The following is a 13,649-nucleotide window of genomic DNA, read 5'->3' on the forward strand; positions in this document are numbered from 1 at the left end:
CATCAATCTCCAGTTTAAATTGTCTTCTATTGGTTGTAACCAGTGTACTGTTGTTTCTCCTAACCTCTTAGTTTTTCTTCAGAGGTCTCCCTTCTATGACTGAAATTTCTTCAACAATTTGTAAATGCTCGATTTTATTTCTGCACAAACAAAAAGCATAGCACTTAACATTTGCTAATGTTTTTGAAATACCCTCTCATCCAACTGTTTTGTGAGCTTCAGTAATGAACACTAGAGGGAGCCTGTGAATAAACCATGTGACTATCAATGTTAATCCATTAAAAGATGGCCCGCATTTGGAAGCTTTGAGCCAAACAAAATAATTTGTTGATACAGAAGCATAATGCATGCACATGAGAGTTTTCTTTTTAGTTAGTGGTGTCATTATCATGGAATTATGCAATTCATCTATGGAAACAAATTTCTGCCCTGTTATTCTGGGATAGTAAGCCACCACCTCTGAAAAACTCAACATGCTTTCTTAAGTTACACCTCATTAGAGAACAGTGCTGACAGATAGATTTATGTTGGTCAAAAGGCCATCCATTAGTGCTGATGGTGAGAACCTGGGATGTTTCACATTTCTACCACTCCTCCATCTCAACTAGATGTTCTGAGTCCACTTAATTGACATGACATGAATCAGATGGGGTCTGGTGTTGGCTTCATTTCATTGTATATGGCAACATTTGCTGCTCATAGCATGCTGGGACAATGCAAACAGAAGTGGTGGCAACCCTTATAACAACTTTTCCTGTGCAATGTTCATCCAAAGAAATCTGGTATTCTGATTAGTAAACCCTGTGGAGTGGTTGTTTAAAGACAAGTCAAGTGAACATTTGTGACTAGGTAAATTGGTTGCTTTCAATGGGCGTGCACTGTTTCTGTTGTTTTTTTTTTTTTCAAGATTTATTGTTCAGCTCTTTATCAACCTCTAAAACAGTTGACACATGCAGTGCTCGTCGGAAACAGACTGTTCAATGCAAGCAGTTTGCTCTATCTGAGCAAACAGTTAGTTTAAGAACTACTTCACTGACAGAACTCAGTGTGTGCAGGCATTAGGCTGCACTTTAAGCTCTCTCACTGTAACCAAAGGTGTGCATCTGGAGTCAATCCTGGGACCAATCCTGTTCATTCTTTGTAGAAATTAAATCAATCAAAATGTGTCTCATGCTAATTTTCACATTTATACTGGCAACACTAATATTCTGCTCAACCCCCCAGCCTGGACCAAGCTCCCTCACAGTTACAACCTGCTTTTAATACTGTCCAACAAATTTTTATAACCTGAAACTTGATTTAAATGGGGAAAAAATCACGCTCCTGTCAAGTGCCATCGATCTCCACCTTTCAGGGCTCACAATTAAGATTCATTAATTTAACAAGCAGGAGCCTCAGTTGCGTGTGAAAGAACCATACACAGCCTGGCACCGCCTCCTCATGCTGGACACCAGTCTGGTCACAACCAGTATATGTTCTTTCTTCAGACTTCAGTCATCCAAGCCACCAAACAAGAGAAAATGTCACAATAAGCTGTTTGACACTGGCAGAAAACATCTGACACATTTTTCATGGGTGCAACCCACATACTCACCTCTGCTGCTCATCTCATAAATGCATGTTCCTTACAAATAGAATATAAACAGGCTTTCCAACAGTAGATGATTTATTGCCAAGAAGCATTGTTACAACAAAAGAATAATCCAACAAACAAATTTCCTTACTTTTGTGCTAAGTTTATTGGCTTTTTGTATAGCTTGAATAAAAGCAATATCACACTTGGGTTTGTGATGTCGTAGTGAATGTCATCACTGCTCTGGCCTTATGCCTATGCCAGAATCACAGCAAAGCTGGCAGTCACTACAACATAATTTCCTCTAAGGCAATATTGCTTAAAGGTACAGCGTGTAGTATTTCACCTTGTAGCATTAAGTGGAACAAACTTGGCAAAAATGAAACATAATATTTATAAGTAGGGCCATTTTAAATAGTGTTTAAACACCTATATATATTAATTTTTTAATATTTTGCACACTTTGATGTAGATGTAAAAATCCAAGATGGTGAAGCCTGTAGAGGCGACTCTCCCCATGTTTGAAGGTTAGGCTTATTCTAAGTTATCAAAAACAAAATAATTTAAATATTCTGTTGATTTAACATATATTTAGATAGGCCTCTTATAAATGTGTTCAATTTTTGCCAAGTTTGCTTTGCTAAATGATAAAGGTTAAATACTACACACTGCATCTTTAGCTTATTTTTTGATGAAATCCTGATATGTTATAAACAAAATTATAGCTGAGGTCAGACTGCCAGAAATGAACACTTGAGGCTTGTTATGCAGAATCCCATGTTTATTAGACAGTCTTTAAGAAAAGTAGTATTGTTATACTACGCACAGTGTGTGTCCAGTGACGGAAAAGAGGCAGTCCAAATTCTAGTCAGAATTAGAAATGTTTTTGTATGTACATTAACAGTCCTTCAAGTGTTTCTTGTACCACGCAGAGGAAAAGTTAAGCAGTTTAAAATGTATTGCTCATATGCACACAAAAGACATTATCATCCGTATAACACTCATACCAAAGCTCCTCCTGTCCTGAGACAAATGGGTCATCATTTTTTTGTAAGTGCTCAGTGAACCATTAAAACCATCTTATCATCCCATCTGTCTGTTCAACAGTTTAACCAAAGCGCGTTTCAGGTCTGGCCACCGGCTGATGGGGGCAAAACAATAAGACCCCCAAATCCTGTTAAACATCGTCCATCAATCACATACAAAACAACTCAAACACTAATGTAGACATCTGCAAACTAGAACTCCATTTTAATTAAGAATACAAAATAAAGTAAATGTAAGCATCTAGGGAATCTACCAAAAACTACCAACAAACAACAGTCTGAAACAAAAAAATGCTCGTATTGTATCATATTACATAACTTATGCTTTGATATAAAACACAGCATGTTAGCATCGCTACTGTGAACCTACACAGGATGTAACTCGACACATGTTCAATTCTATCTCTTCCAGTGTGCTACCATATCCATTTGGCAACTGTTCTCATTGGGTGATCTCTGAATTGCTGCGATAAATGTGCATATTGAACCGCAATATATTAAACTATTATGAGGAATGATCGTTTCCAAAAACCCCTACCCTCAAATCCCCCCTTATTGTGAGAGAGCCGTGTGATAGAGAGGGGAAAATCTTCACATTACAACCCCCTCTCCAACTTTAAAATGGACTTGGCACAATTATAAACACCCTTTATGCAACTCTCCCCTCTCAGCCCTCCCTAAAACTCCAATTTCTTCTTCGTTTTCTCTCAAAGGTGGATGTTTACTGCTCTTGCTGGTGGGAAACAGCCTCAGTTCCATATCTTGAGGAAGCTGTCCCAGGATCCTGTGCAGCACGCCATACCATCTGAAGAGACTCCAATACAGCTCACTCTGTTGTCATGACCAGCAAGTACACCTGGACCGTGAGAAATGGAAAACAACATCACGAGTGTAGAGAAGTGCCTCTTAAATTACTCACAGGATCAAACTTCAACAGCTTCTGGGCCTTAATGAGGTTTTAGATGCTTTCATCATGTAAGTAATGACTCTATTTTCTTACCAACTCTCTCAGCTTTAAGTGCGTCCCAGATGTTGACGTTGAAGTCGTCGTAGCCAGCCAGAAGCAGGCGCCCAGACAGAGACGGGGCCAGAGAGGTCACTCCGCACATGATACTGGAGTCCTGGTACGTGATGAGCTCCTGGTCGGCTCTCAGGTCATACAGCTTGCAGGTGGCGTCATCTGACCCTGTGAGCACGGCGTTACCATTGGGGAAGAACTGGAAGGAAGAGAAGTGGTTACAAAAAAGGAGCCGTACAGATCAAATCCCTGTCATGCTTGTGATGTAGAAGTTTGCCCGGCCCTCACCCCGATTGCATTTATGTCGCTCTCATGGCCTCCAAAGGTCTGTCTACATGTCCCCTCCCTGATGTCCCACAGCTTGGCTGTGAAGTCACACGCCCCTGAGATGAAAAACTTGAAGTCTGGGGCCACGGCAAGGGACATGCAGTCTCCCTGGTGTCCAGCGAAGACAGTTTTTTGGGTTCCTGTCTCAATGTCCCATAGTACACTGGAAGGAGATGGACAGAACTAATAATATCACTTTGAACTATAGCAGGGTTAAACATAACATTATTTCCTTTATTCTCACCAGGTGCAGTCTCCAGAGCTGGTGATGATCTCACTATCACTTAGAAAACGACAGCAGGACAGGTAACCTAGGCAAACAAAGAAATAACATCATGAACCTCAAGGTCCAGTGTAACTAAAAAGATCACAATAATGAGAGTGCCATCAGCTCCAGAAGAGTCGATGCCGAGTAGTCATTACCTGTGTGTGCCGCCAGCTCACGCATGACCTTGACATTCCCATCCTTGCCCTTGAGGTTGTAGATGGAGCACATGTTGTCCAAACCACCACATGCCACAAGGTTTCCCGAGGGCGCATAAGCACATGTCATCACCCACGATGACTTGAGAGGGATGGCATTCACCTGAAGACAAAGAAAAGAGAGCAGATATCAATAATGGTCATAAACAATCAAGTGACAAAGCTATTTTTGTTTTAAAAGTTGGAAAGCATTGGTATAACATAAGAGATTCATGTTATTTGTTTTCTCTCCTGCAACTTCTTGAACCAGTTCAAGTTATAAGAACAGTTTGTGAGCTGTGTGGCCAATCAAATCTAATCAGCCTCCACAGTCCCCAAAAGAACATTTCTTTAATTTAACAGTGTAAAACTATCATTCAAATACAATCATAGACGTTTCACCCACAAGCTCAGAGAGTGGAGAGAATATGGCTGGTAGAAATTGGTTTGTTCTTTCATAAGAGCACACATTAAAAACCAACAATCTAAATCGCATCAACAATGCTGGAATAGGTGTGGACATATTGATGCTAATCACTCTCATATCTCTTGGACATGTCCAAATATTCAGGCATTCTGGGTAAATATTTGCATAGCTCAGGAAAAGATTTTCTGCTATGAAATACCAAACAATATGAGAGTACAGTACACAAAGACTGATATTTGTTTTGGATACTTACGCCTCATGGTTTGCAAAAATCAACCACAAGGAGATGGTGTAAACCTGAGCCCTCAAATTTCAAGAAATGGATGGAAATAATTGCCAGCATATTCAGAATAGTGATGTTGACTTTTTCACTAACACTAAAGACAATAGCCTATGCTTAGAAGAGGAAGAAACTGACCCACACTGAACATTTATGGGCTTCTTCCTGGTTGCAATTTCATAATTTCAACTCAAGTTGTCCACTCTAGTTATTCTCTTTGCCACTGTTTTTGTTCATCCATACTACGTGTTTTGTTCTATGAGTGTGAAAACTGACCAAATTAAAGTAGAAAATAAATTCTAAATGTTTGTTTAACTTTGATTAGGACTAATTTTGTATTTTTTTGCCTTTAATTGTGAGATAAAAATGATGGGAAAGAGAATAATATAGGGCGGTTGTTCACATCTAGTCTAGCCTCAGGGCCCTCCACAAACTCCTGCTAGAGACACTTCAGATATTTTATTTAACCAGTCAGGCTTATTTAATTGAAAAAACAAATCTGGACCTCTATTCAGGACAAAACAAAGAAAAATAAGAAAAAAATTTAAGAAGTGCTTCATAGACTTTTCAGCTTTTATCCTAGATATTTGTTCACAATCAACTGAATATGAATCTGCGACCCACATTTGGGCCATGATCCACCAGTTGAGAACTAATGACATAAGGACTCAATAACAAAAGGAAAACAAGTGAAATGTGACCAAACAATCAACATAGTACAAGCATACAAACAATAACTATTACAGTCATGCATTGGTTCCCAATTTGGGGTCTGGGACCCCGCCCCCCTAGGGGGGCACGAGGCTTCACCTGCTGTGAGGTTGTCAAAACTAGATTTGAACACATCAACTAAAATCATGATAACACACTTATCAAATAATTTACAGAAAAGACCTTTTGTTAGTAAAACATGTGGGGCCTGTTGTCTTCAGGTATTGGCTATAAAACAGCTGCTATTAATCACTTTTTTCCTGTGGATCTTGTGGGGAGGGCTCTGCTTTTTTTTGTAGCTGGCTGCAGATCATAGACTTGAAAACCACTACTGTGAGATGCTGCCTCTGCAGAATGGAAGTGTAGTAATTTTTGAGTATATCATATTTCCAGTTTTAGGTTTTTCTTCAAAATATAACTTAATCCCCAAACAAAGTCTGGCAGTTACAGTCATGAAATAACCACACTGGTAACAAGATAAACTAAGCAGCATTTCAGAAAAAAAGGTCAGAGGTGTAACCCGAGATTGAATTATGTGTTGACCTGTTTTAGAAGTAGAAACGCAAATGGTGGCTCACTTAAGCTTTGTTAACTTTAGCTAAAGCTAATATAGCTATGCTAGCTACTTACTTAACATCATTACATAAGCTAGTATAGCTGCTTAAATGTAGCTAAAGCTAATGTAGGTAATGTAAATATGTAGCTTACATAGCTACAGCTAACACAGCTATGTAGCTATGTTTACTTTATCTAATGTAGCATGATCTAAAGTAGCTTCTTTAGCTTAAAGTGGGGGTATTATGCCTTTTTTCAAGGCTTTACACCATCTCTCTCTGTTACCCGTGTAGTAGCATTACATGGTTTACAGCTAAAAAAAATCCTCATGTTTTTCACACTGGCATCCTGAAAAACCCTTATTTTAACCTCTGTCTGAAACGCTTTGTTCTCGCTGCTGTGTCTTTAACCCCCCCCCCCATGGACCTGCTTTCCTCCAATTGGCCGATTTTCCGGAGGCTGGCCAGCGGCAAGACTCAATGTTTTGTGCCTGCCCCCTCCAATGTGGCTATATTGCTATGCTAGTACTTGTAAACTTTGAATGAACCGGTCTGACTGAGTAAAATATGGTGAATTTTGATATACGTCCATACGGCTTAGACCCGGAGTCTGACCCTGATAGTTTGGAGAGAGAGGGGGAAGAAAATCAGCAGCAGCGAAGAATAGAGAAGGACGTATCTGTTTGGTAAGTGTTTAATTACTGTGTTAAAATGGCAAAAAGGCTAAAAGGCCTTGTTGGGGCGGTCTGTTCCACTTTGCCAGCAGCACGGACCATCCACGAACCAGTCAGGAGATCCTATTGCGATGATCTCATCAGTTTGCTCCATCGAAATCTCGTCTCGGGAGAATCTTGGAGAGATTTTCAACGAACCGTTTTCATCAGTTTACACGCTAATTCCAAGATTACGGCTACATACGTTTATCTTGCGGTTTGAAAATTTGCATACGTGGAGTGTGGACACCCAACATTGTGACTTTATATTTATGTTTTAAAAATTGGAAAAGTATAATACCCCCTCTTTAAGTTTTAGCTATGTTGGCTACAAAGCTATATTAGCCATGTAGCCAACTCTTGTAGCTTTGTTAGCTTTAGCCGTTGCTACGTTAGCTGTGTTCGAGTGTTTTCACAGGGGATTTGCTCTATTACATGTTTTTGTTCAGTCTTTGACATTTAACCTTTAGCATTCTAAAGAATTGATGGCATAAATTTTGATGATAAATGTTATGAGAAGAAAAAATGAAAATATGTTAACCCATATTCATGATAAAAAAATAAAAAAGGCATGTGGTTAAAATGCCATGGTAGAATAAAATTAGCACATGCTGGTTGTCATACAGTCACACATAAACACACAATTTCCTTTGTATTCTATGAATTTTGTCCATATTATTTATCATTAATATTACAATTTGGAAACGTGGATGTTGCATTTGTATGGGTGATGTGACAATGAATGAACACAGTAACATCCTGCTGAATTTTACCCTTGAAAAGCCAATTTATGTAAATATGATTTATATTTTACCCTCATTGGCCTCTCTTGTTATTGATTTCCTACCTTGTTGGTTGTAATGCTGTCCCACACTATGAGCTTTCCATCTTGTGAAGCACTGACACACAGCCTGGCAATGAAGAAAAGAGAAATAAAAGCTGTTATTATAAGCTAAACAACTAATAACACCATGTTTATTATAAACCATGCAGTAAAAAGTAAGGCTTCCTGCTCAAATATATTAACCTGATCTAGTTTTTGGCCAGCCTCACTCTAATTTTGAGCTTTATTTGATATTAATTTGTCATATCTCAGCTAACAGCAGAATAAAACAGCAGATGTTAAATCATTTTGTTTACAATAACATGCTGTGTATTTACGTGGAGTCAGTGCCCCAGTGCATTGCGTAGATCTTGGCAAGATGACCCCTCAGAGTTTTCCTGGTCTTCATTTGGACTCGGCCCATTACGGTGACCCCGGCTGCTGCTTCTTGCAGGGTTGTGTCCTGCACTGCCTTACGAGCCGCCTGTAAAGCAAACACAAACCACATAGTCAGATTACACCTGGTGTTGATCTAAGATGTGGTTAAGAATCATATATCAAGATATTTGAAGAAGGAGAAAACAAGCCACATAATGATGTTGATGATAAACACTGTTGACAGCCAAACAGTTTTCTTAGTTATTAGCCTACTGACAGTGATCTGATCTTTCAGACTATCCGCCTCCTTTCGCAATTGCTCCATTTCACCCATGGCGATGGTTGTTAGGCACTGTCACCAGTGGAGACAGGAAGAGATGGAAGAGAGATCTTTAAATAAAGAAGAAAGGAGACAACAAAAACAGCATTAGTCAACCAGGATGATGGGTTTTTTCCAGTAAAATCATTTCCCGGTGGAATTTTACCTGCACCTACCTGGGTGATTTCAACCCTCCCTACGCTCCAGTCTCCAAGTAAGTGCTATTTTGCAAGTCAAACTGGCCCTCGTCTACTTTGCAAACTTTCATAAACAGGCAGGAGCAAACATAGAAAAGCCACAGAACACACCTACACATGCAGCCATGTCCGTGTGCATGCACTCACACAAACGTACTCAGGACTGCATGAATATTCAAGCAAGGTATTAAGAGTGGAAGTATTTGCTCTTCAGATGATGTGACACTTGTTCAGCACACACATCCTCACCCTGAATGTACACACAAAAACCAGTATGTCCTGTAATAATGTCATCAGTGTATATCTCACGTCAAAATCCACCACAGTGACAGACAGAAAGGGTTTGTGCCATTTAACACCACGGGCGGTCCCTCATCTAATGTGGATGGCTATTGAATTTGGTAATGTGGTGATTAAATGAGCAATGTTTAGCAGCAGAAGCAATCACCTAATGGGGAAACTCATACATGTGTGACAAATAGAATCAAGGCAGAGTCATGAACCCCAAATCAGACTAACTTCAGAGCAAAGCAGCAAAAAAAAAGGTCCTCTTTTTAAACGGCACACTGGCTGATTTTAAAACAAACTTCTATTTCTGTTTTTTTTTATCTTACCTTAAAATCGTTCAAAACAGGAGTACCTGCGTTGATATTATCCTTTATGTCCCTGCAGCAATCTCTCACTCTCTCTCTTTCACTATTTGAATGAGCATCCCTGTCAAAACACATGACCAGGTAGATTTGCCTCTAATTTGTATTTAGTGAAAAGGAGAGGAAGGGAGTGAAGAAGAGGGAGTGACATATTACCTAGAATAGGATTTGCTTTAATTGTTTACCACTGGCCCATTTTAAGGCTTTAAAATGTGTAAAAATGAAATTGAATTGTTGATTTGTAGTCCAACAGTGCAGGTATGTGGTGCACCTGAAGTTGGAGGATTTTAGGCCTGTGCCCCAGATGGGAAATAACAAGTCTTTAGCCATTCTGTTCCTACAACCCTGCTATTGTTCCATGTGATTAAATGACCACGAGGGGGGTTTGCTGCATGGTGAAGTGCATTAACACAGCCTGAGAGAGGAGGGAGGGGAAGAGAAGGGAGGAGAGAGTGGCGGGGTAGCGGGGGTGGAGGGTAAGAGGCGAGGCAGAGAGAGTGAGTTTTAAATCCTACTGGCTGAGATTTTAAGGGAAGCCTTTTGAATCAAATCTGCTCTCATCCGATTATTGACTGCTCTTTGCATCTGGATAAGAGATGGAGAAAAGGGGATGGGAGAGGGAGGGAGGACTGGGGGTTGGAGGGGGCAGGTAGTGGGATGACATGAAGCAGAGAGAGTTGTGAGAATGGGCAGAGGAAAGATAGAGGGGTTTTTGGTAGGACACGGCCTGTAAAGTTGAGTCTGAGATTTTGTGGTGGATCTCACATGTTGCAAGAGACAGTCCAGAAATACTGTGTTTATTAAATTAAATAAAAGACTGCAGATTAATGCCTTTTGTTGCACTTTCCAGCATGTCGGTTGCACTGAACTGCAAAGCTTTGCTTTCCAAGAGTAGGAAGTATGATGCTTAATGCACCTACAAAGGCATGAAACTGTGCTGAGTTTGCTGCTTTGACTGCACTGCCATAGCAAAGTTTTGGTATCTCTATTTAAATGTTGGAAATTAAACATCAGAACTAATAATGGAAATAGTGATATGCAATGTGATTTTGCTCAAGTATTTGACTTCCTGAAAGACATAATGGCTTTGTTTATTGACCATAATTTAATCTCCTAAAGCTCTTCTATGTTAAACACGTGTCCGAAGTCTGAACTAACAAGCTCTTTCAGAATAAAATTTTTACTCCCCAAAACACATTGGCTTAGTTTTAGCATGCAGGTATTGTCTGATGGGGTTTAGATTCAGACAACAAAAGGAATAATTTCTGTCTGATTATCAATCCACATGACAAAACCAGCACTGTATGCTGATCCCATTTAAATCCCTCTGTTGCATGTGCCATGAACGAAAGAAAAAAGCATGTAAGTGCTCTAAATGTGAGTCAGTTCAAGTTTAAATGGTGTCTTCTTATTTAGTATTTAACTATTTGTATGAACACATCAAATAAAACCACCAATAAGTAACATCCAAGAAGGCTGAGTTTAAAGATGCCAGCATTTTTCATTCAAAAAAAGGATCATTTAAAAACATTTTGGTGACTTTGTCTTTAAATCTTGATCCGAGCAGTATGACACAACTTCCCATCATCTGTCAACAACATATGTCAACACACAACAGTCCACTCACCAAAAAGCAGTCTTTCCTCTCAAAGTGTGTTCTTAAGATCTCAGGTCAGTCTTCCTCCAGTGTTCCCTCTCTGCTCGTTCTCATAAGTTCAGCCCGGCCGTCACAACACTTTCTCCCGCTCATTCACTTTTGGTATCACACACACACAGTGGGCTATTCCTCCGTCACTCACTCTCTCCACTGCTCCTATGAGGAACAGATGAGGATTGGAGGGATGAAGGGAGATCAGTGATGAGGGGATAAACCCTGGGATGGACAGAGAGAAGAGGGCTGAGGGGGGGAGAAGTGGCAGGCGGTGGGGGTAAAAAGAGACAAAATAGGGAGAGAAGACAGTTGGGGAAACCAAACAAGGTGCAGAGCGTGGATGTGGGGTCACAAGACGTAAGTAGGGTGAATCCGAATCAAAAACCTAAGAGATGGAAATCATGGAGGGGAGGGGAAGGAAGATAAATAGAGAACCTGGGAACATGGCTTTTTATGGTGCTGAGGTGGTCTTAAAAAGATCCCAGGCTGGCAGGAAGGTTTGTGTTTTGTAAACCTGAGGTGAAGCTAATATTAGACGGTTTATGGGCAGAGAATCAGACAGGGTACAGTGGTGATGCAGAGAATAATAGCAGAATAAAGAAACAGGATCTTTGTGGTTCAATCCTAAACACTTCAACAGGCGTGGATCTACACTTATAACAACTAGAAACAAAAGGTTGACTTTTCCCCCTTCTCTGTCATAGAGAGTACACCTCACTCCTGCTGTGTATTATTTAACAAAGTGCATCACCTGTTTGAGTTATGAAACAGCATGGCTCCCATTACTGTCATGATAGCACTCAGGTTATTGGTCCTTTCTATGAGGAAGATACTTCTTAACATGCTAGAATACACTCACAGGCTTTTTATTAGGTATACCTGTCAACTGCTCATTAAAAAAATGTGTCATCAGCCAATCACATGGCAGCACAACAGTAAGGCATGTAGACATGGTCAAGACGATCTGCTGAAGTTAAAATTGAGCGTCAGGATGGGAAAGAAAAATGATTTAAGTGACTTTGAACGGGTCATAGTTGTTCATTGTCTGTTTACACCAAATGCTGACCCTACAAGTCAAAATGATGCAGCAGCATTCAAGACTCACCAGACAAGGCAAGGATTTTCCAATCATTATTGTGAGGCAATGGGAATGAGGCTATGCTTTGGCAGGGCTGCCGAAAGGCGTGGCTGGGCCCCAGAAAGGTCCATTAAATGGTTTCCTTGCAAGATGGGAATTATTTTCAATGCAAGGAGAACCAGCCAGCAGTTCTGCTGGTAGCCTCTTTGGTCAAAATGTGCCATTGTTTAACCAGGCCCTGATTATATTTTGACACTGACTGAGGAAGAAACCTGTCAACAAATTATTGTTGTGGTCAAATCTGTGGACCAGCTTGACCTTTACTAAACCCTCCTCTTTTGGCATCTTAATTTTTTAAAGGTCCTGCTATGGCAATGCACAATCCAATTTACAGGCCACCTTAATTTTAGTGGCCATCCTACTGTAAGATTAAAAAAAGACTTGTTCCATTTTAAGGAGATGGTTTTCACATTTTGAAACAGGCTGGATTTCTACCAAAGAAACAATAACTAAAATCTGCATTTTTGCTGCTCTATGTACAATGAGTTTGTAGTTAAAAGTTGATTATGGTTGTCATATCTTGTAGGCTTCAACCAGGGTTTTGTAAACCTCTATGGGCCTATAGGGCTGAGCCCTTGAAGTCTCTGCCCTTTATTTTATTCATAGATGTAGATGCTCTGCTGCATTCCTCAGTTGTATTGAGTAGTTATGTGGCTTATTGGGCCTTTCTATCAGCTTGAACCAGACATTCACCTCTGACCTTTGCCATCAACAGGACATTTTGGCCCAGTGAACTGTCGCTCATTGGATATTTTCTCTATTTTGCACTGTATTTTTTTTTTTTTTTGCTGAGATTGTTGTGCGATTTTCCTGGTGAGCCAGCAGTTTGTTAAATACTCAGACCAGCCCCCCAACAACCATGACATGTTCAAAACTACTTAAATCGCCTTTCTTCTCCATTCTGATGAACTTCAGCAGAGCGTCTACATGCCTAAATGCACTGGTTGCTGCCATGTGATTGGCCGATTTGATATTTGCATTAACAAGCAACTGAACAGGCTAACCAGTGAATGTAGATTGTCTAATAGTCAAGAGGATGAGTCAGCAACTATGTACAGCAAACACACTATACAATGTGTACTGTGTCTGGTACAGTTTAAATGTATGATCATGCTTGCTACAGTTAGCTAAAGTGAAACAAGCTATAATGATTTTATCGCTAATAATTTTACTGCTATAATTGGCTGTCTGTCTGTGTTGATTTGCACACCACACCATTGCTCCAGTTATCCTGATACCTCTCAGAAGACTTCTTGGGTGTACTGGTTTGAAACTGGAACCATTAACAAAATCGTAAATTTGTACATATTTCCAATAAAATCCCCAAATAACGCGCAGTCATCATTCGAGGATTTCTCTCATGACTTGGTTTTAATCATTAG

At 40.0% G+C, this 13,649-nt stretch overlaps 1 protein-coding gene across 1 annotated transcript; it reads right to left on the reverse strand.

The window, feature by feature from the left end:
• Nucleotides 1-3,368: 3,368 nt before the first annotated feature.
• On the reverse strand, nucleotides 3,369-8,646 carry gnb3a (guanine nucleotide binding protein (G protein), beta polypeptide 3a). Its single transcript, XM_041793953.1, has 8 exons — nucleotides 8,590-8,646; nucleotides 8,273-8,418; nucleotides 7,959-8,022; nucleotides 4,388-4,550; nucleotides 4,209-4,275; nucleotides 3,926-4,127; nucleotides 3,620-3,836; nucleotides 3,369-3,475 (listed from the first exon to the last, which is right to left on the reverse strand). The coding sequence occupies exons 1-8, from the start codon at nucleotides 8,644-8,646 to the stop codon at nucleotides 3,369-3,371; spliced, it is 1,023 nt and encodes a 340-aa protein (XP_041649887.1).
• Nucleotides 8,647-13,649: the final 5,003 nt, after the last annotated feature.

Source organism: Cheilinus undulatus, linkage group 8 (genome assembly GCF_018320785.1).
Source record: "Cheilinus undulatus linkage group 8, ASM1832078v1, whole genome shotgun sequence".
In the NCBI taxonomy this organism is placed as follows: Eukaryota; Metazoa; Chordata; class Actinopteri; order Labriformes; family Labridae; genus Cheilinus; species Cheilinus undulatus.